General features: G+C 48.5%; 1 protein-coding gene across 2 annotated transcripts in view; it reads right to left on the minus strand.

Moving 5' to 3' along the window:
• LOC111154195 (ATPase H+ transporting V1 subunit C2) overlaps positions 1–21677 on the minus strand; it is a 52221-nt gene extending 30544 nt beyond the window's left edge. For both annotated transcript variants that reach the window (XM_022513646.1, XM_022513645.1), the window contains exons 1-2: positions 21537–21677; positions 19205–19272 (exon numbers count right to left, since the gene is read on the minus strand). In XM_022513646.1, the coding sequence (XP_022369354.1) occupies positions 19205–19272; positions 21537–21665 (197 nt within the window). In that variant the 5' untranslated portion in view covers positions 21666–21677. The remainder of the gene's footprint in view (positions 1–19204; positions 19273–21536) is intronic.
• Positions 21678–23467: the final 1790 nt, after the last annotated feature.

Below are 23467 nucleotides of genomic sequence, written 5' to 3' on the forward strand. Positions count from 1 at the left end.
CTGCTCTGATCTGCATCTCTTTGATCCTCACGAAGGCTGGACATCTTTTCACAGGCTCATTGACTCCATAAATGGTCTGTTTTCTTCTTCTGCAAATAGCATGCTCATGCCCTCCCCTGCTGCTTTTTCTGCTGGTATTGTTCCTTTTTAAAAAAAAAAAATTATTGACTTGTAAGGGCTTCTAAGGATCTCAGGAACACAACTCTTGAGATGGTGCTTTGAGCTGGGTAATATCCCCATTTGAAAGGTGAACACATGAAGAGTTACGTTGCTGAAAGTCACCCCATGCAGGGGGACAAGCGTCAAAGCAGAGACTGATCCAAATCTACACGACTCCAAAGTCCACGCTCCTCAATGCTGGTTTAAATGACACGCGGCCCCTTCCTCTGAAGTACTCAGTGAAGATGTATACTGATCCATAAGGGAGAATGTACAGATCGTATTTTGAGTTAAAAAAAGCAAACCGCAAACACCGTGTATTTTGATCGAGGCCTTGGGTCCATCGGTGCCTGTCTCGCTGATGTAAGGAGAAGAACCCTGGAACCTGCTGAAGGCTTGCAAATGCCAGCGGAAGGCTTGAACCATTCACTGTGGTTAATTTGGGCCAATTTCAGTTCTCAGCATGGTAGCAGCGACCCCTTTCACAACCCTCAGACGCATGATGGCAGCTGCGTGCTCCTGGACATGATCTGCAGGAGCCGAGGTGGGTCTAAAGGATGCTGCCCTCGAGACACGGGGAATCTGTGTTCCAACGGCTGCTTCTGATCACGGGGGTACAGAGCCAGGTGGTCAGTGTGTTATGCCTCCCCCAACCCCCTTAGCTATGCTGATCTCCAAGGTATTTAAAGAGCCTGTGTCTTTCTCCCCCCTTCATTTTTCTTTTTCCACTTCGGGAGCCAGACATGAAGATTAATACTCAAAAACAACTGTGCATACGGGGAACACCAGAAAGTGAGCGTTCAGATCCAGGGAAGGGCTCGGAAAAGACCTAACGAGACTGTAAGTTTATGCCTCAGGCTGATCCTTGGCATGGAGACAGCCTACAACAATTCAAAATGATAATAATAAGCAACACTAATAACCAAAAACCAGCAAACCCAGAGAAGGAGGAGGATAGGATTTCCAGAATTAACACGTTATTAGATTCAAAGTCCAATTTCAACAAAAAAACTCACAAGGCATACAAGAAAACAAGAGAGTATGGCCCACTCAGAGGAAAGAAATAAAGGAATATAAATTGTCCCTGAAAAAGAGATGACGGCAGATCTCCCAAAGACTTTAAAATGACTGTTTTAAAGGCGCTCAAAGAACTAAGAAAATGAAGAGAAAGTTGAGAAAATAAACTATGAACAAAATGAAAATATCTATAGAGAGAAAGCCTTGAAAAAATACACCCCCTCCCCCCAAAAATTCTGGAGCTGAGAAGTATAATAACTGAAATGAAAAATTCACTAAACGGCTTCCAATGCAGATTTGAGCAGAAAGACCCAGCAAACTTGAAATCAGGTCTTGGAAATGATCAAGTCTGAGGAACAGAAAGAGAAAAAACTGAAAAAAAGTGAACAGAGCCTGAAGGACCCATGGGACACAGAAAATGCACCAATATATGCATTGTGGGAGTCCCAAAAGAAGAGAAAAGGACAGGAAAATATTTGTGAAAAAATAAAAACAAAAGCCAAAAGGACTCATACTTCCTGATTTCAAAACTTATTATAAAACTACAATAATGAAAATAAGGTGGTACTGGCATAAAGACAGACATATAGACCAATGGAACAGAATAGAGATCCCAGAAATAAACACTCATATACATCAAGTGATTTTTGATAAAGGTGCCAACATGGTTCAATGGGGGAAAGGACAGCTCTTTCAACACATGGTGCTGGAAAAGCTGGATATCCACACATGAAAGAATGAAGCTGGCCCCCCACCTCACGCCATATATAAAAATGAACTCAAAATGGATCAAAGACCTAAATGAAAGACCTAAAAGTATAAAACTATAGAATAAAACATAGGGTCAAAAAAAAAAAAAAAAAAAAAGAAAACATAGTTGACGGTCAAAACTTCCGCCACCGGATTAGGCAATGATTTCTTCGATATGACACCAAGAGCACGGGCAAGGAAGAAAAGAAACTGGACCTGACGAAAATTTTAAAATTTTGTGCATCAAAAATATCAGCAGAATACAAAGGCGCACAGAATGGGAGTGAATGTTTGTTACATACCTGATAAGGGATTAATATCCAGTGTATATAGAGAACTCCTAAAATTCAATGACACAAAAACAACTCCACTCAAAAGTGGGCATAGGACTCAAACAGACATTTCTCCAAAGAAAATAAACAAAAGACCAACAACCACCTGAAGAAATGCTCAAAAATCACTTTTTAGCACTAATGGGGGGAGAGGGAGACTGGTAAAAATGCTTGGAAGGGAAACAACAAATAGCTTATAAACATTTAGGATAAAAGTTCAAACTCACTCGCTATGAAATATTTCTCACTTATCAGATTGGCATATTACAAAGCTTTATGACTTCAGCACTGGCAAGCACCCTGGAAAATTGAAACACCAATGCCCTGTTGATGCAGTGTCTATTGGTATAGCCTAGTTACTAGAGAGTATTTTCAGAACAACTATCCAAAGTTTTTAACATGTAAGGCATTTCCACCCAGCAATTTCACTTTCAGGAACTGGTTCTTCCAATAATCCTTGCTCCCGTGCACAAAACTCCTACGCAAAGATGTGTCTCTTACAGATGGCCACGAAAGGCCGTACCTCTTGGAGTAAAGGGGGAAAAGAAAATTGTAAGTAGTATCTGTAGTTATGGTCACATTTTTGTAAAAATAGAAGACATAAAAATACACGCATTATGCACGGAAAAGTCTAGAAAGATTGGCGCCATGTTGCCGAAATGGATTTCTTTGGGCAGTAGATTTGCAGAGGGAGAATCTGGATTTTCAAATTACCAGCATGTATTCATAATTAAAAAAAAAGAAGAAGGCATTGCACATAAAAGAGAGCTATAAGTAAATAAAGTAGTAAGTCAAGAGCATGCTACCCGGGCTCAGCTGGTTAAGATTTCTTTCAAATTAACCTTGCCCGTCAAACGGGGAACCAGGGGGAGAAAGTGAGAAAGATGGAAGCCCCACCCAGGTGTGAGGCAGGGCAGGTAGGGAATTGATCGAAGGGCAGGGCAGGCCTTCAGGAGCTGGACAGGCTGAATCCAGATGCTAGGAACCTGGGGGCAAAGGGGTCAGGGAAGAAGCACTGCCTCTGGCCAGATGTGCCATGACAACGCTGTTCGTTCTTCCTGAGAGCCCCATGGGGTACCTCTCAGCGCCGCGGTTTTCGGACCCTGCGCTCCACGGGGGCCATTCCCTGGGGTCCTTGGGACACAGGATGGCTCAAGAGCTGAGGGCCTAGTGGGACAGGGACGCCTGAGATCTCTGTGTCCCTCTTGTCCTCCTGCAATCCCACGCTCAGCAGACCATCTGTCGTGCAGGGCCCCAGGGCTCTTCTAAGCCCAGCCCGGATGGACGATGGGTACATAGCAGAGGGCTCATCTCCATGGGCTCATCTCATGGCAGCGCCCCTGTCCCAGGGCCCCAAGCACAGACAATTCTTCCTGAAGAGCAGCCCCACTGCAACCACGCACAGCGAAGCTTCATGTCTCCTCCCTCCAGAGCACCCCTGTGGACCCAGCTTTCCTCAGGGTACCCCTCCCTGGCAGGCGGCCCACCCCCACCTGCCCGACCCCTTGCTTTGTGCGAAGAAGGACGGAGTCTCATACACCCAGTTCTCTATGAAGGGAGCGTGGCTGTCAGGTTCCCAGGCCCCAAGGGCATCCACGGGAAGGGAAACACAGGGCTCCCCGCCTTCCCCTGGTTTTTTGGATGATTCAGACCAAAGCAGACGAATGTTGGTCTGGTTTCCAGAAATGACTCCAAGTTAGGGAGGAGAGGACCCACAGGAGGCAGGGAAGGACAGAGGGTTTCCGTAGGGTCTGGAAGCAAGAGTAGCAAAGGCTTTTATCTAGCGAGTTGTCACCGGGCCTTGGGCACCCTGTGTACATACGTGTCTATAAATGAATGATAAACAAGGCGAGGCCACAGTGAGCTCAGGAAACTGAGGTTCAGAGAGACCAAGACCCTTGCCTGAGATCCCTCTGCTGGTGACCTTGACATTAATTAGTACCATCCCCATGCCTCGCCCCAGTGTAAGCCTCTGTCCACCGCGCCAACCGTTCTCAGCACTCCAGTGACCGGTGTGTCTCTCTCTGGCTAAACAAAACCCCAAGCATACCCCACAGATGGAGGGGCTCTGAATGCCCCGCCTTCCTCTGCGGCCACACAGGAGCCCAGAGGAGCAAGGCCCAGCAGCCTCCACCTGACTCACAGAGCCCCTGGGCACCTCACCCCGCTCCGTTGTCCCTGCTTCCTCTTCAGCCAAAGGAAAAAGGAATCAACATGCCTTGCAGCAACCGTCAGGAACATGGGACTGGACTGTGATTCTGTGACTTTCTTTTAATAAAAATAAAGGTCCCAGGGCGCCTGGGTGGCTCAGTGGGTTAAAGCCTCTGCCTTCGGCTCAGGTCATGGTCCCGGAGTCCTGGGATCGAGCCCCACATCGGGCTCTCTGCTCTGCAGGGAGCCTGCTTCCTCCTCTCTCTCTGCCTGCCTCTCTGTCTACTTGTGATTTCTGTCAAATGAATAAAAATATTTAAAAATAAATAAATAAATAAAGGTGGTCCCGTGAGGCCTCTGAGAAGGTTGCCCTCTCTGGAAGGCTCTGGAGGGTTTTGGACCAGCCTGGGATGACTGGGGAACTCTGGCCTCAGAGACACCATGCTTGGAATTCTGGCCTTGCTACTTAGAAGCTTTGGAAGTGGCAGGAATTGACTGATACTTCCGTCTTCAGGGGGATCCCCCTGCATACTGTGTACAAAGCCATTTAGTAAAATCGTCTGTCACTCAAAACCGAATTCACTTTGGCCAAGTTGGCCTCCTGTAGCTCGACTGACCCATACCTCGGAGGGTCATCCTTGGTCCTCGTCAAAAGCCCATCTATCCTCAGGGAAAATTTGCCCCCTGAAAGGCTAGGGACAAGGAAGGCCCCTGGTTCTTAAGTGTTACTGACATGCTCTGGGGTCCTGCAGGCTTTTCTGGGTAACAGGGCTGTCCTCTGAGCATCTGAATTAGAAGGGAGACTGGAATTTAAGTTCTAGAGCGTTTTCCAGAAAAGTCAATCCACCAAGCAGCCTGGGCACCGGGCCCCACAGCAGGGGCCCCACTCGCACCAAGCAGGGCCCAGGGCACACAAGTAAAGAGCGCCCCCCAGAGTTGTGTGACCTGCAGCCCCGCCCCCACCCCCAAACCAGAGGATGGACGGCAAAGGCCAGAGCAGGCAGACCACAGAAACAGAACGACAAATGGCTGGTGAGCCCCTGAAAACGTGCTTCCTCTTGCTGCTGAACCAGGAAATCCACGTTAAAACAGCACACGTCATTTGCATTCAGCCGGGCAAGCCCGCAGGAGTTTCTGAGGGCACCACACTGACAAGGGGATGATGAAACAGCGCGGCCTCCCAACCTCATTGGAAAACAACTTAGCAATATGTACAAACAGTTGAAATGTGCCCGTATCCTCCAAACCAGTCGTTCCACTTTCGGAAATGCCGCTGTAGGACGTGGCCAAAAATCAGCTAAAGATTTATGTGAAGGTATTTCTATAAGAGAATGGAGTGAGAGTTTCATTACCATGAGAAATCAAATGAAAGAAGCCCTCCCGTGTGGAAAGTCCTTGTCATTAGAGTCATGCCTGGGAAGGGTGACTAGAATATAAGCCACTTACTCAGGATCCCCGGTGGGAAGGGCCTTTAGAGACCCAGGAGAGGTGGGGAACTACTGGAGGTCACACAGCCCTTGGGCAGCAGACCAGGGCCAAAACAAGACCTCAAATTTAGAGTAATAAATTGAATTTTGAAACTTTTTTTTTTAAACCTCTCATTTAAATCCCTTGTCCGTTCGTACTAAGAGACCTTTTTTTTTAAATAAGAAGAAAGCTAGGGGCGCCTGGGTGGCTCAGTGGGTTAGGCATCTGCCTTCGGCTCAGGTCATGATCCCAGAGTCCTAGGACCGAGCCCCATGTCAGGCTCCCTGCAGGATGGAGAGTGTGTTTCTCCCTCTGCCTCTGCCTCTCCCCCTCCCGGCTTGAGCCCTCTCTCTCATTCACTCTCTCTCTCAAATGAAAAAAAAGAAGAAGAAGAAAGCAACAGACTGCAGAGGCAAACATTTTCTCAATGCTGTGGATGTGGCTGGGGCTTCCATGTCCCTAAAGGACACGTAGTCACCCACCCTCTAGGGGCCCCCGTCAATACACACATTTCAGGGCAAATCTGCAGGGAAGGTGAGTTTCCTCTCTTGGTTTATCTGAAAATATCCAGGCTATCTATTTGCATGAAAGGCCCACAACAGGTGAATCTACAGACTTGAGTGGCCAATGACCAGAGGCAGGGGGAGTGGAGGGGTTGGGATGAGGCCGGGGGCCGGAGGAGGGAGTGAGTAGTGACTGACAGGCACGGCGTTTCCTTCTGAGATGATGGCCTCTTTCTGGAACCAGGTGATAGTGATGTAAATATAATGGAGACCGATGAACAGTGCACATCGAAGGGTGACTATTCCAGCGTGTGGATTCTATCTTAATTTTTAAAAACATGCCCCTGCCTTTCTCCTGGCTTTGAAGGTGAAGACCCAGCCTAGAGGAGAATGCCAAGGATGGATATAGCCCTTTCCACAGGCTGTCATCACCTTCTCCAAAGTTCCCTGGCTCCACTCCCTTCTTCTCCATCTCCGCCAGATTCTCTAGTTACCGCAAATCTGTCCGAGCCCTGCCTTGGGTCACGGTCCCAGCCAGGCCGCACCATCTTTCTCCATGTTTCCTTCAATAGTCTCCTCTCTGCTTGTCTTGTCTCTCTTAATCTGGCCCCCTCCTCTCCATCCCGCCCACAGCATCCAGGCAAATCTCCGACACTACACAGCTTAGCAAGTCGTTGTGTTTAAACCAGGTCAGCGGTTTCCCAAGAAGTTCAAATATTGATGCTCAGGCTCCTTGGCAGAGTCTACAAGGAGCACATCTGCCTGTCCAGCCTTCTTGTCTACCCGCCTGCCACTGCCCTTCCCGCACCAGCTTTCCAGACCCACCTGGTGCCACTCACCATTGTAACAGCCCAAGTGCCCCTCCTTGTGCCAAGTCACCCCTAACAAACACAACACAGTGTTGGGTAACACTGCGCCCAACACATGTTGCTTCTTACACTCAATAAAAAACATATTGTGTCCATGACGCACCAGGCAGTATCATCGGGAGATAGTCGTGAACAAACCATAGTCGCTTCCCTCGTAGGGCTTGCTAGAAACTTCCCTCCACCACATCACTTACTATACTGCCATAGTGCTGGTTTCCTCATCTGGGTACGCCATCAAAACAAACAGATCTCTGAAAAATTATTAATTGTACTACCACCAGCTCCAGCAAAAATACAGTGGTTCCTGGAAAATACACACATGCCCGGCAAATGCTGCCTGGCGGGGGGGGGGGGGCTTGTGCCGACAACATGAAGTGAGTGTTAGACCAGTGCTCCTCAGAGCCAACACAGTCCACCGCCATTTTTGTTTTGTTGATCCATCACACAGGATGGAAATGATCTCTTCACTCATCTGCCGCATCTCCCAGAATGTGAACTTTCCAAAGAATGGCCATTTCCTTAAAAATAACAACGACGACAACGACTCAGTATTTCCTATGTCTACAAAACACTAAGTACTCACTGCAATTAACTAGCAGGCCTAGGGACGCCTGGGTGGCTCAGTTAGTTGAGTGGCTGCATTCGGTTCAGGTCATGGTCCCAGCGTCCTGGGATCGAGTCCCACATCTGGCTCCTTGTTCAGCAGGGAGCCTGCTTCTCCCTCTGCCTCTGTCTGCCTCTGCTCGCGATCTCTCTCTCTCTCTCTGACAAATAAATAAATAAAATATTAAAAAAAAAAAAATAGCAGGCCTAGCCCGTGAGAAGGGGGCCAGGTTCTGGGACCACATGGGACCCCATGCTTTAGAAGGTTCCAGTGTGGCCTTCCTCCAAGCCATGTCCATCCCATGGGGTCAGGAAGCAATCCAAAGATTTGAGGGTCAAAGGGTATGTGTGTACCCATACTTCATGTGTCCCAGACTCTAGCTGCCTCAATGGGTAGATATTTACCTAAGAAAAATTAAAATATATGTCAATATGAAGACTGTACACATGGATGTTCGCAACACCCTTCTTTTTAATAGTCCAAAACTGGGGTGTCCGGCTGTCACAGATGGTTGAGCATGTGACTCTTGGTTTTGGCGCAGGTCACACTCCCAGTGTCATGAGAATGAAGTCCACAACAGGTTCCACGGGAGTCTGCTTGAGATTCTCTCTCTCTCCCTCTCCCTCTGCCCACCCGCACAAGCATGCGTGTACGCACACGCTGGCTCTCTCTCTCTAATATATAAATAAATAAATAAATAAATAAATGTCCCAAACTGGAAGGTGTCTATATGTCCCCAACAGCTAAATAGATAAATAAATAGGGGCTCATCCCTAAAACAGAACACAACTCAGCAGTAAGAAATGACTGCTAAGGGGCGCCTGGGTGGCTCAGTGGGTTAAAGCCTCTGCCTTCGCCTCAGGTCATGATCTCAGGGTCCTGGGATGGAGCCCCACATCGGACTCTCTGCTCAGCAGGGAGCCTGCTTCTCCCTCTCTCTCTGCCTGCCTCTCTGCCTACTTGTGATCTCTGTCAAATAAATAAATAAATAAAATCTTCAAAACAAAACAAAACAAAAAAGAAATGACTTGTTAATAGACACAACCACATGACGATGTGCAATGGAAAACTCAGACCAAAGAAAGGGGTATCTCCTGTATCATTCTATTTGTATCAATGTTCCAAAAGACTCAAATAGACTTATAGTGACAGAAAGCCTACGGCGTTGGCGGAGCCATGAGAAAGAAATTGATTACAAAAGGGCGCAAAGAACCTTTTGGGGGGAAGGGATATGTTCATCATCTTGACTGTGGCGACAGTTTCACTGATGTGTCTATTTCAAAACTCAGCAAACTGTGCACTTTGAAAACTTGCTCTCCGCTGCTTGTCATTCATGTCTCAACAGAGCCATTAAGAAAAAACAAACAAAAAAGCTACTATATTCTAGGAGCATTTCTGAACTGTCAAGTTCATAAAAACCCAATATTTGACAACACATTTTACGAGAAAGGTGTAGGGAAATGCAGACTCTTCTTCATTGCGGGTGGAAATGCAAAATGGCCAATGCACAGAAATCTGGCAACGTCCATCAAAATTACAAAAGCCTATGACCCTCGGCTCAGCAGTCTGCTTCTGAGAATTCACCCCACAGGCATACCTGACACCCTTCCACGCGAAGAAATGGGCATCAAGCATCAAGGTTATATAAGCGGCACAGTTGGTAACAGCTCCCTTCCAAGGAAACACCGAGAAGCCAGGGTCCACCTCTGGGAACGCTTCATAAACTAGGGTACGTCCCCCAAATGGAATGTGAGGGAGCCCAGAAAGAGAGACCGCTCCGGATGAACCAACAGGAGAAATCTCCCAGGACATGTTGCTAAGTGAGGAATAAGCAAGATCCGTAACAGCATGTGTAGATGACTACTTTGTGTTTAAAAAGGGGAGAGAAAAATAGATGCTGAAATTGCCTTGTGTTGGCATCAGGAAGCACCAAAAATGTATCCAAGCAATTTGTAAACCTGGTTTTCTTAAACTGGGACCAGAGAAGCAGGGAAGAGGTCAGGCAAGGCAGGGGAGGGGGGCGGCATGGACGATGTAAGGGAGATTTCTCACTGTTTTTATTTGGGATGCATGTGAATGTATTACCTGTTTGGGAAAAAAATTATCAACTTTTTTTTTTTAAGATTTTATTTATTTATTTGACAGAGAGAGAGAGAGATCATAAGTAGGCAGAGAGGCAGGCAGGGGTTGGGGGGAAGCAGGCTCCCCACTGAGCAGAGAGCCCAATATGGGGCTCGATCCCAGGACCCCGGGACCATGACCCGAGCCAAAGGCAGAGGCTTTAACCCACTGAGCCACCCAGGCGCCCCTATTATCAACTTTTTAATATACATTTAGAGACCCCGGCCTGAAGATCGAGTGCCCTAAAGCACGTCAAGATTAAATGGGGTCACGGCTGGTAACAGTAGCCAGATTCCTCAACATCTCCAGCCTGCCTGCCCAGAATCACCCTGAGCCCCCCAAAATGCAGGTTCTCAGGGGCGCCTCAGTGGCTCAGTTGGTTAAGCTTCTGACTCTTGATTTCAGCTCAAGGTCATGATCTCAGGGTCATGGGATGGAGCCCCGCTTCAGGCTCCACGTTCAGCACAGAGTCTGCGTAAGTTTCTCTCCCCCTCTGTCCCCTCCCCGTGCTCACTCACTCTCTCACTCGCTCTCTCTCTGAAATAAATAAATAAATAAATAAATAAATAAATAAATAAATAAAATCTTTAGGAAAAAAATAAACTAAATAAAATAAAATACAACAAAATAAAATGCAGGTTCTGGGACCCCACCCTAGATGTACCCAATCAGGATCCCCGGGGATTCTGTATTTTTTTTTTCTAGTTCCCAGGCGATCATATGGGCTGAAGGAGGCCGCCCATGACCTCCTGATGGGGCAGATGAGGCCCAGATGTTCAGTATGTATTTATTCAACTCCCACTATGAGTCAGGCGCTGTTCCAGAACCTGCTTTCTTGGGGCTTATATTCTACAGGAAACAAAGACAAACAAGAAAAGTATTAAATAGTGGCAGATGGAATGCAGGTATCAGAACAGAGTGACCTGGCAGGACGAGGCTGACAGCTGGGCTGGAGAAGGCCTCTGAAGGAGGTGACATTTAACCTGAGATGGGGATGACAAGGAGGAACCCGCCCTGCGAGGGTGGGGGGCCTTCCAGGTCAAGGGAAGGTCGAGCGTGACCCAGAGCAGGATGGAGCCAGGGTGGTGGGGGGGGGGGAACGCATAAAGGAAGGCCTGACTCATTAGGGTTCTGGAAGCCAGGGTCAAGAGCATGGATTCTATACTGAAGGCACTGGAAAGACACAGAAAGGTTTTAAGCACCAAAGTCATGTGACAAGGCGTTTTGAAAAAGACCACTCTGGCTGCCACATGGCGTGGCAGTGGGGAGAGTGGCGTGGAGTGGGGAGCAGGGCCGGGGGAGGTGGGAGGCGGGAAGAGTGTGTTGCAGGAACACAAGCAAGGGCAAAAGGTGGCTTGCATGCAGATGTGGTGCGGGACACGCCAAGAAGTGATGGACACGGGCCAAGTTTGGAAGGTGGCACCCACAGGACTCTGTCCCTACTGGAGTGGCAAGTGGACCGTGAACCCGGAGGAACTTCAGAATGCCTGGGCAGCGGGTCCATGGGCCCACGAGCCATCGAAGGGCCCCATAGAGACTCCATATATGTACTCGGTCTACTGAGAATGACATTCACTTAGGACATGAAGCCAATTCTAAAAAAAGAGCCATTTAAAGCTGCCCCTTAAGCTCTTGAGAACGAGAAAAGTCAAAGGGGCTGCCGTCCAGCTGAGGTGTGAAGAGTCAGCAGAGGGCCGAGTGGCCGTGGTCGGGCTGAGGTCCGGACGCGAGTGGAGCCATGGGTCCCAGGAGCTGGTCAAGATCTAGGATGGAAGTAAGTGCCTTCTCCTAAATTCCGCCTCCAAAAGATTATTTCCTGGATTTCACAATGTTGCCTCCGGCTGCCCCTGACCCAGGCCTGATGCATATAAAGCAGCCGGCCCACATTCCTTCCCTCCTGGCCCGACTTCTAGTTGCCAGAGCTGGGTGGTGGGGGAAGGGGGACTGTCAGGGCCTGTGTCACATCAGGCAAAGCAGAGAGTGTCACAGCAGGGTCTGAAGGAAGGGATGAAGGCCGGGCAGGCAGGCAGAGGGGGAAGCCAACTGCCATCTGCCCCCGGGCTCTGGCTGAGGCAGGGAGAGAAGCAGGCGGACCAGGTTAAGGCCTGACACACGCATCGTCTACATGACTTTGCCAAAGCAGCTTCTCTCGGGGAACAACGGTATTTTCATCTGTAAAGAGCAGATACTCACACGGTTCACAGGACAGTGGCGGAGATTTTGTGAGGAAACAGAGAAATGAGAAGCACCTAATACAGTGCCTGGCACACAACGAGGAATGGGTGAAAGGCCATCGCCAGTGTGGCACTCCGGACAGAAAACGAGACAAACAGGCACACACACCATCAAGTGACAATCCCCCACAGAGGGACAGCTGTCATCGCCTTCATGCCTCCAGCCAGAGCAAAAAATACCATCACGTATGAAAGCATGGGTAGAGCAGATATGAAAATCATTATAACTGTGGTTCCTACAGACACCTACCAGTTCTAGACAACGGGAACAGGAGAAAACACTCATCGGAGGCACCCATGGGACACTCAGGAAAAGCCGCAGTAGAGGAGATCCCAAGAAATCTTCAAACACCCAAAGACAGAAACAGCACTTACTTCACACTGAAAATGCACATGTTCAGGCCCCACTCAGCTGGAGGGGAAGCCCAGGAATCTATTTTATTTTTAATGGGGGGAGAGAGGCAGAGAGAGAATGTTAAGCAGGCTCTGTGCCCAGCGCGGAGCCCAACTCGGGGCTCAATCTCACGATCCTGAGATCATGACCTGAGCTGAAATCAAGAGTCCGGCGCTTGGGGCGCCTGGGTGGTTCAGTGGGTTAAGCCTCTGCCTTACGGCTCAGGTCATGATCTCAGGGTCCTGGGATCGAGCCCCACATTGGGCTCTCTGCTCGGCGAGGAGCCTGCTTCCTCCAATCTCTCTCTGCCTGTCTCTCTGCCTACTTGTGATCTCTCTGTCAAATAAATAAGTAAACTCTTAAAAAAAAAAAAAAGAGTCAGGTGCTTAACTGATTGAACCACCCAGGCGCCCCTCTCGTCATCTATTTCTTAACAAGTCTTCCAGATGATTCTGGGGCACAGTGCGGGTTAAGAGCCACTGATTTAAGTAGGCTGAACATAGAATGCCAAGTGTGGTCTGTGGACCCGCAGCACAGGATAAGCGTGGAGCTTGTAAGGAACGCAGAGTCCCAGGCTCAGCCCAGACCCACGGAGTCAGAACCCGCATTTTGCCGAGATCCCCAGGCCATTCATCTGCGTTTGAGAAGCACGGTCTAGAGCTCCAGCCCAGCGCTAACAGAAATGTAACCGAGCCACAGGTCACTTAAAAATTTCTAGTAGTCGGGGCGCCTGGGTGGCTCAGTGGGTTAGGCCGCTGCCTTCGGCTCGGGTCGTGATCTCAGGGTCCTGGGATCGGGTCCCGCATCGGGCTCTCTGCTTGGCAGGGAGCCTGCTTCCCTCTCTCTCTCTCTGCCTGCCTCTCTGTCTACTTGTGATCTCTCTCTGTCAAATAAAAAAAAAAAAAAAAAAAAAAAATTTCTAGTAGCCACAATAGAAAAAATAACAGTGAAATTAATTTCAGTAATATATTTTATGTAACCCAATATCAAAAACATTATTGTTTCAACAGCTATTAGGATTTTCCTTTTTTTGTTTGGTTTTTTTTTTTTTTTTTTTTTTTTGGTACTAAGTTTTCGATATCTGAGGTTTCCTACATTACCATCTCACTTCAAACGAGCCACCAATCTAGTGCTCAAGCCCCATGTGGCCAGTGGACGCCATGTGAACAATGTGGAGAAGATGGAGAACACAGTGAAACTTCCAAATTCTTTTTACAAAGCTGTCATCATTCTTACACTAGTACATCTTTCTAATTTTGTGCTGTCACACAACTGACCCGTCTTAATATTGTGGTTAAAAATGAGGACTCTGGGGGCGCCTGGGTGGCTCAATGGGTTAAAGACACTGCCTTCGGCTGAGGTCGTGATCTCAGGGTCCTGGGATCCCCCCTCTCTGCTCAATAGGGAGCCTGCTTCCTCCTCTCTACCTGCCTCTCTGCCTACTTGTGATCTCCGTCTGTCAAATAAATAAATAATCTTAAAAAAAAAAAAAAAAAAAGAGGACTCTGGAGCCAGACTCTCTCTAACCCTAACCTTAACCCTTAATCCTGACCCTAACCCTAATTCTGGATGCCGGAATCAGACTCCCTGACCTTTCACCTTAGCTTCAATAAGGTAATTCAGTTAAGTCTGTGGGTCATGAAATTAAGACATGGAAATCCCCATTTATAAATAGTAAACATTTCAAGAAAAGATCTCATTTCCAATAGCAACTACATAAAAAAAAAAAAATTGGGGGGGAAAGAGTCAATGAGATACGGTGCTGGACCTTTGCTGACTGAAACGTGAAAGCGCTCTTTCCAGAGGAACAAGAAAAAGAATTAAGCCAATTGGAAGAGGCACCGCGCTCATGGCAATACTCAAAAAGATAAGGATTTAATCCCCCCTAACTTCACTGTAATCTCTGATGAATTATCAATAGGATTTTTGCACCAACCTTGTGATAAGTTCTGTCCTAAATGTTTGGGATATATCTAAATTTAAAAAAAAAATCTGTGCTTTTAGATACCTCACAAGAAGGTCTTTTCGGGTTTGTAAATATCAGAGCTGGAGCAGGAATGTACGTGTATTTTTGTTTTGTTTTACCAAGGAAGGAAATATACAAAACCCTCATAAGGACTGCCTATGGGGAGAGCTCCTGGAATAAACTGGAACTATTTCTTTTTTTACCTCTGTATACCATTTGATTGTTATACCATTGAAATCTTTAAATATTTACAAATACTTTGTAAAATGCCAATGTTAATTATCTGAGCAATGAATAAGACAGGATTAAGACATATTAAAACATCTGTATTTAAAAAGGAAAAAAAAACAACAATGATTGATTGGTGGATCTGGGTCAAGGCTCTATTCTTCCTCTGCTGCCCTGAGCCCATCTAGCTCCTTCTGGGAGCATCTCTCTGGGCATGTTTGTTTCCTCATCTAGAACACGAAGGGGTTAGATACGATCTCTAAGGGTCTGTGCAGCCCTAATATTTCAGGATTCTTTCTTCCATTCATTCGTTCAGCTGGTTTTGAAGGGCCTACAATGGTACAGGTGCAAGGGATCGAAGTGTGCCAGTGGCTAACCTCAGGGATCTGACAGTCTAGGTGGGAGGCAGATATTTAAGCAGACGATCCCGCAAGGAAACGCACAAGGGCACTGTGGAAAGTGCAATGAAGGAGAAGCGAACCAGGACAGGGGAGATGAACAGGTCTGAAGGCAAGAGGGTTGGGAGAAGAGTCTGGGGGAGCTGAGCAGCATGAGCAGGTGTTAATGGGGTCTGACAGGGAGGGGGAGGTTGGAAACACCATGGAGAACAGCAAACACCTACAGCAGGACCACCCAGAAGCTTTGAGAAGTCTAGAAAGGCACACAGCATTAAGAGCATTCAACGGATACCTGTCTAATGAACTGGAGAAATGTCACACAGCTAGGGGAAGTTCTTAAATTGTATTTTGCGTCTCTTCAGAATGCCCTTGGAAGAACCCACCATTAATCAGGCATCCACACTCAGATACATAATCTGTGATCCACATCTTCGAGCTAACCCTCAGTCAACTTCATGGAACCATGGGATAAAGAAAAGCCACCAGCTGTTCCATAAGCCGGAGGCAAGTGACAGTCACCAGTGTACCCCAGGAACCTGTGGGGTGTATCTGAGTGCCGAAGCCCGTGAAATGTAGTATTTCAACCTGCATGGCAAAAAAAGCGAAGATACTGAGAAGAACTTAAACACTGATAATGGTGGGAGGGGTGCTTTTTCCCAAGATAAAATCATTGTTTTCTCCCATGTTCACAAATTACAGGGTAAGTACAAAGTAAATTAACAAAGGGAGCATGGGGGAATTAAAAAAAAAAAAAAAAGGCAGTAAGCAAAACCTGCCTTCCAGCTACATGGAAAAACACTCCAGTGCCCCGAGTAAATAAATAATAAAAGGATATGGAAACAATACACCTTGAAAACTCTTGTCCCTCCTCTGTTCTCCTGGCCAGAGGCAGTGCTGACAGGTTTACGCTGCCTGGGCTACAGAACCGGCCAGCATTTATTTATCTAACAACACTGGAGTCCCCTTTAAAGAATCAGGTAGGGCATTTCAAAGACATGAAGCCCATGGGTTAGTGTATCCCATTACCTCACTCCAAGCCCCAGCATTAACTCTAAGACAAAGTACCCTGGCCCCCGGAAGTAAAGAAATACTAGAAATAAGGGGAGCTCAGTTCACACCATTTTCCTCCCCGCCCCCCATCGTAGGAAGGTTCTTGAGAATATCTGCCTATAAGGAAAAATGAAACAATGCACAGCAACTGCCATTCTCACCACACCTAGCCCTGGCTTTTGAAAAACACCTCCGTTCGTATGGGTTCTGTCTGTTTCACAATGACAGCCTAAACCTGGCCGGCGCACACATGTTTATATTATTCCTTAAACACATGCTATGCCACCAGTGCAAGCAAACTGTGCAACCGCTAGGGACGGAATAGGACACGCATCAAAACAAGGCAAAATGAAACACAAAGGAAAAAATGAAGGTGGAAATAATTATGCAGGATCACAGAATTTTAGAGCTAGAGGAGGGTTTGGGGAATAAGAAACAGGCTCTCGGACCTGCATTAGGGCAGACAATCGGTAGCAAAGAAAGATCTAGAAGGGTCTAGAAAAGTCTAGGAAGAGAAAATGCTGACTAGCTGTCCTTTCTGCAATAGGCCGGGAAAGCCATCTCCTGCCGAGGGCAGTGGGCTGGCCTCCAGAGCGGCTGTCAGACCCAATTCCCCGTGGAGCAGAACAGCCTAAGAAAGGAGCTGACATTCAGGAATCAGGCCACTTTTTCTTGGACGTTAATTTTTCATAGAATGTGGCCTAGGATTTGGTAACACTTGATGTAACACGATTTTACTCCCCTTCATTCTTCTGGGAAAGCACAGAGATGTTCACTATTATCCCATTTTACAGATAAGAAAGCCAAAGGTTAGTTTTCTTTTTCAAAGACAGTACACTGCCCAGGACCTGGTGACCGGGACTGCCTTTCTGTGGTCAGAGCAACATCCCACAGGTAGCAAAATGTCACTAACAAAGCATTCCTTTCATGCCCAGGGAAGGGGGCAGGTGAACAGCAACAGAACCCAGAACACATTTCTAGCTCACAGCCCCAGTCTGCAGATGAAGGATCCTCCCAGTGTGACCTCGAGGGCTCCCAGGAAATGCGTGAAAAAGGCAACTGACCCATCACATCACCACTGCCCTGAGCGTCCACAGGCCCCGCGAATCTGAAACCTTCTATGGAGGCAGCGAGATCAACCGGTCAGCCCCGGGTCTGTGTCCTGGTCATGACCTGGCCTGCTTGGACTGTTTTCCTCATCTACCCCCACTCTGCATTCTGTTTCAATCAAATGGGAACATTGGTTAAACACCACATTTCTGGATGCACCAAAACTAAGGGTTATTTTTTTTTTTAAACACCCAAATAAACAAAAGATGGCAAATCCCTGTGGTGTAACACTAGTGGAACAGTCAACGGTGAGATCCAAAGATATGAAGAGAGGGGGCGCCTGAGTGGCTCAGATGATTGAGAGAGCATCCAACTCTTGATTTCAGCTCAGGTCATGATCTCAGGGTCTTGAGATCGAGCCCCACGTTGGGCTCTGCACTGGGCATGGAGCCTGCTTAACGTTCTCTCTCTGCCTCTCTCCCCCCATTTAAAGAAATAGATTCCTGGGCTTCCCTTCCAGCTGAGTGGGGCCTGAACATGTGCATTTTCAGTGTGAAGTTAAGTGCTGTTTCTGTCTTTGTGTGTTTGAAGATTTCTTGGGACCTCCTCTACTTTTTTCTGAGCTTTTCCTGGCTTTTCCTGAGCATAGACCCTGCTTAGGATTCTCTCTCCCCCTTCCACCCTACCCCGCTCATGTGAGCATTCTCACTCTCTCTCAAATAAATAAGTATTCTTAAAAAAAAAAAAAAAAGATATGAAGAGAAAGCAAGTTATAAAATATGTATAACATGGTGTCACCATTATTAATATACGCAAGCATATCTGTAGAAAAAATTGGATTTATCTACTGCAAATACAACATAACATCGCTTGCAGTAGCATTCTCTAAATGGTATAATTATTGGGGTTTTGTATTTTCTTTCTCATGATTTTCTAAGCTCCATCTGTACTTTCCAGTGATTATGCACCAGATTGGTAACAATTTTAAAAAAATGATTTGAAGACTTTAAACGATCCTCATATGCACACTTTTTGTGGGACTGGGAATGGGAGTAATTCCTTGGAGAGGTGATGCGGGCATATCTTTACAAGTTTGCATCCAAATACTCTTTTACCCAGCATTTCAGTGTGTAATTATCCCACTCCCAGGCGTGTACAAAGAAATAGAAAAAAGGACCATCACTGCAGCATTGTTCGGAATAGCAGAAGACAGAAAACTTAAATGTCCATCAACAGGGAAATACTAGTAAATCAGGGCACCTCCAGTCGAGCTAATACAGCCCAACAGGAAAAACCAAGTTATGGACTGACACCAGACTATGTCTAAGATACGTGATTATGAGAGAAAAGCAAGGTGGGGGACAGACACTATCATTTGTTCTCAACCTGCTTCCCAGAATATACTCATATTGGTGGCACACGTACACGCTGTCTCCAGAAGGTACCCCCCAAATTGATAACAATGTTGCCACCAAAGAGGGGAAGTGGGGGAATAGGAGAGAGGAAACCAGACGAGAGGGAAACTTCTTGTCATTCGACTGCCTTCCCTCTGTCCTTCGAATCTTTTACGATGTGCTTATATGACTACAAACACAAAACCAAACCAAGAACCTTAAAATATAAAAGCCTGGAGGGAAATGGCTCAATTATTTTCTAAAAGTTTCAGTACCTTATGCCACACAGTGTTCTTCATTCTGAAGGCGGCCCCCGAGAAAACGCTGCCTCCGGAAAAAAAAAAAAAAAAAAAAAAAACTACGCAAGGGCCCCCAAGTGCTGCTGTCGACCCGATGCCCTTATGTGACTTTTAGGACCGGGTTTGGACAAGATGGGCTCAGCCAAAGCAAGAGCACTGTGTCCCTTGACAACACTGTCCAATTCTCACTTGTATGCAGTAAACAAGAAATAGTTTACCTTTCAGCAAAGGTATCGAGTTTCCCCAGCTCGTCGGAGAGGCCAACAAGGGAATCCAAGGTCCCCACCTAAAAAGATCGTAAAGAAGTTAGAGGCTCACGCTTTAAGGCAGAGGAGAGTGAGGTCACTTTCAGCAACAGCAACAGCGCAAAGAGCTCTCTAACCTCCATCTCCCCTTAGTTATTCTTGGTCAGTGGCCGAACTGGAAACTGGGAAGGGCTGTTAAGAGAAGCAGTGGGTTGGGGAATTTTTTAATTATTATTACTGTCGTTGTTATTATTTTTTCTGCCAATAGGATAAACTATCCTATTTCTGCCAGAGGAAGGAGGGACCACTATGTCACTGTGAGACCCCAGCTCATTTTCTTCTTAGAATGGCCGTCTGCTAGTCATGGGATTCATCCCCATAGCTGAGGAGATGGACCAGAAAGCAAGTTAAAGCCACCGCCATTTCTGGGGCGCCTGCGGGGCTCAGTCAGTTAAGTATCTGCCTGTGGCTCAGGTCATGATTCTACAGTCCTGGGATGAGCCCTGCATGGGCTCCCTGCTCAGTAAGAAGCCAAAAAGCCTGCTTCTCCCTCTTCCTCTGCCCCCCAACCCCAGCGTGTTCTCTCTCTCTCTCAAATAAATAAAACTCTTAAAAAAAAAAAAAAAAAGGAAAGAAATTGCTGTTTCTAAAGCCTTTCTTCTTCAAGATGTCCAACGAAACCCCGTCTCTGTTCTTCTTTGCTATTACTAACAATGATCTTGGGGGCGCAGAAGACCAGCTCCTCCTCCCACCTCCTCATTCATGCATGTCCTTTTCTCTTCCCGTTACTCGTAAGGATCCACTTCTTAAAGTAACAATTATCAGAGTCCAAAACTGTATTTAAAGGTCTAGTCCACAGAACCAGAAGGAAAGGCTTTGTTTTCATGTCATCAACCACCCGTCAGACATTAAAAAGCAATCAGGAGGGGCGCCTGGGTGGCTCAGTGGGTTAAAGCCTCTGCCTTCGGCTCAGGTCATGATCCCAAGGTCCTGGGATGGAGCCCCGCATCGCATCGGGCTCTCTGCTCAGCAGGGAGCCTGCTTCCTCCTCTCTCTCTGCCTACTTGTGATCTCTGTCAAATAAATAAATAAAATCTTTAAAAAAAAAAAAGCAATCAGGATTAACGCTGTGTGGCCGCTATCCTTTCATAAAAGAATACTTTTAAAAAATACTTTAAGAAAGGTAATTAGGAAATAAGGAGCCCCGGACATCTCTAGTAAGTGAAGCTGCTTCTTTTCAAGCAACTTGACGTTAAGCATCTTTGGGGAGGGTCCTGTCTCTTCTCTTTGCTCCCTCCCGTCTGACACGCTGCCTTACACAAAGTGCTGAGTGTTCCCGGATTCCCTAACCTTCACAGCGGGGGTCACGGGACAAACAGGGCAGGTTTGAAACAGGCAGCGACACATGGGTTCAGAAACAGGTACTGCCAATTACCAGATCTGCAGCCCCGGTCTCCTTTCTCCGCCCTTCCTGATCTACACCAGGGACTGGAAGATTCCAGATGATGCGTTTAAAGTGGCTGGGCCCCAACCATAGTGCTCAGTAAACACCAGCAAATACAGCTGCATCCCCAATGTCTACGGTGCTGACGGTGCAGCTCTTAGCACAGAGGGCAGACTGCGGTCTGAAAGATTATATGGCAGTTTTCGAGAAGAGCTGCCCCTGGTCCGTTGGGGCCATCCCTCCAGCAGCCACAGCACATTTGCACAGGTGTCATCGAGAAACGCCTCAAGCATCTTCCTTTTGGAAACGTACAGTCTTGGGAAGCATGGCAACAATTCCACTCTTCTGAAGCAAAAGGACTGTGCACGCCTTGCTCCTCTTTCCTGTTTGTTTCATTTGAACTTTGTTCTCCACTGCAGGAGCCCTTAGAGTCTCCTGCCTCTCATGTCTTTGCTGTCACATCTCTCTGCCATCTGCCCACCGATCATTAAACTCCCTTCCTGCCTCCCCACCAGAACCAGAAGGATCCTGAAACTTCCCACCCTGCTTCAGGTCAGGAGTACTACCAAGGCGGAAGCTCTCCAAGCCTGCACGTTTAAACTGTACTGGAGGTCCTACCCACCACACCCATCTCTCCCGGCTCCTTTCGTCCTGGGTCTGTAAGTCCATAGGAACCACAACCAACTTCGGACTGTGGCATGAAGTCCCATCCAGACTACTGACTTGCCCGGTTCATCTTCAGCCCCAGGCTGAGGATCAGCGTCACTGTCTTTGCCCTGTGATGTCTCCTTGGCTTCCCAGAAGACACCCACCCACCCACCCCCAACCCATCACCTCCTTCCTCCGCTCCAGGAATTTTACCTTGAAGTCAGGAATCGAGAATTTGGTGTTATAAGACAGGTTGGACTTGGCGGTTACGGTGTTCATCCTCTCCAGAGCTTGTAAATTTTCCTGGTCACCAGGGGCAGAAATTAACCAAAACTCCGACATGCTTCACACCTTCTTTTATCCAGTTACTGACCAGAACCAGAGCAACACACACAGAAACAGGAGGAGACAAGCGTCAAATATCTCTACTCCTTCACCACTCCCTTCCATCAGAATTAATCTTCTCCAGGACGTGTTGCTTTTACCAGTTTCCCATTCTTTCCCATACTTTGCCCCTTCGACCTTCCAAATCAGATTCTCCAGTTCCAAGGACACCATAGGCACAAAGCAACAGGCAGTTTCTTATCTCAACTCTGAAAGCCCTCAGGGCTCCATCCCTAGGGTGGTTCTGGCTGTTTTTTAAGGGTTGGGGGACAGGGATGGGGAGAAGAGATGGGGAGAGGTGGATTCCCCTTCCTTGGTTTCCCCCTCTTCTCACACCATAATGCAAATGGAGGAGGGCCCGCACAGCGAGCCCCTGCGTGGGGCCCTCTAAAATACGTTCCTCCTCTCCACGTTGTACGTTCTGGGACGCGGTGAAGGATAGGGTAAAGGCGGGAATGAGACAAGGAGGGAATTTCACAACAGCTCAGACAAACCCCAGATCTTAACTGACCAACCTTGAGAATGGTGCTAGCTTTAAAAACACTTCAGAAAAACTCCTTTTTTTCCCCAAATAAGAAGGAAAAAAAAAAAAAAGGTGGTGGGAGAACTACTGAAGTCGTTTTTCCCTAGCAACAGGTGTCCACTCTGCAGAGGTGCGTTATGTGCGGGGCCTGGCAGTTTCTGTCCAGTGTCTGCAGCTTCCAAAGGCGATTAATCCTGCTCATTCAAACGTGCACACGCCCACACCGCTCTCCCCTTGGCCCGCTCCTCCCGTCCCAGCTCCTCGCAAGGCGCCACCGAGGGCTACGGGGGGAAAACAGGCAAAAACAGGTCAGAGACCCGTCCTGGAAGCTCTCTTGTTGCCTCCCACCTCCCTCGACGCCGAGACCCCCTTAGTCCCTCCTGACCCCGCGCACTACCAACGCAGCTCCTCTGGGTCTCGCCTGCTGATGGCCTCGCGACAAACCGGCCCCAGGCGCAGAAGCTGCGGGGATGCCACCTGCCCGGCCCCGGGAGGGCGCCGTGGAGGCGCGGGTTCCCTGGTTCCCACGGAGAAAGCGCGGCCGGGGACAGCGCACGTGGGCAGAGGCGAGCCGGGGAGCCGGGCCTGCGGGGCGGCTCGGGTGGCCCCGCGTCCCCGACCCCGCCGCGCGTCCTTACCGGGAGCCGGCGGCCGCGGGCGTGCAGCAGACAGGCGCGGGGACGGAACGCTCGGCCGGCTCCCGGGAGGCAGCGGCTTCTGCGCGGCGCCCCGCCCCGGACTTTTATCCGCAGCGGGGAGGCGGCCCCCGCCCGCCCCTCGGGTATTTGCATACGGGGCCGGGCTGTGGCCGCGGCGCGAACCCCGGGTGCACCCGCGGCGGGGTAGGGAGGTGGTTCCTGGCGGGATTCTGAGGACCATCGGGCGGGGCTGGGGGGGGGGGGGCGGTTCTCCAGCCCACAGCGTTGCAGAGCGCACGGGGCCGAAACGACCGAGAGGGGCCGGAACGACCGAGAGGGGCGGGCACGACCGAGAGGGGCGGGCGAGGCGAAGTTCTCGGGCCGGGGACGCCCGCCCCTCGCGGCCACCTCCTCGCTCTCCACCCCCACCCGGCGGTGACCCAGCACGGGGGCTCGGGAATCTTTGGGCGAGAGCACTGATCTGTGGGAAGAAGCGCAACAGGTCCACCTATGTTTTTGGAATGCACCTGGGCAGAGGACCAAGCCTTCCTGTCCGTGTGGGCGTGAGCGTGGCCGGGTCGCCAAGGAAACTCTCCAGG

Source organism: Enhydra lutris, unplaced genomic scaffold (assembly GCF_002288905.1).
Source record: "Enhydra lutris kenyoni isolate GAN:26980312 unplaced genomic scaffold, ASM228890v2 scaffoldscaffold35, whole genome shotgun sequence".
NCBI lineage: Eukaryota > Metazoa > Chordata > Mammalia > Carnivora > Mustelidae > Enhydra > Enhydra lutris.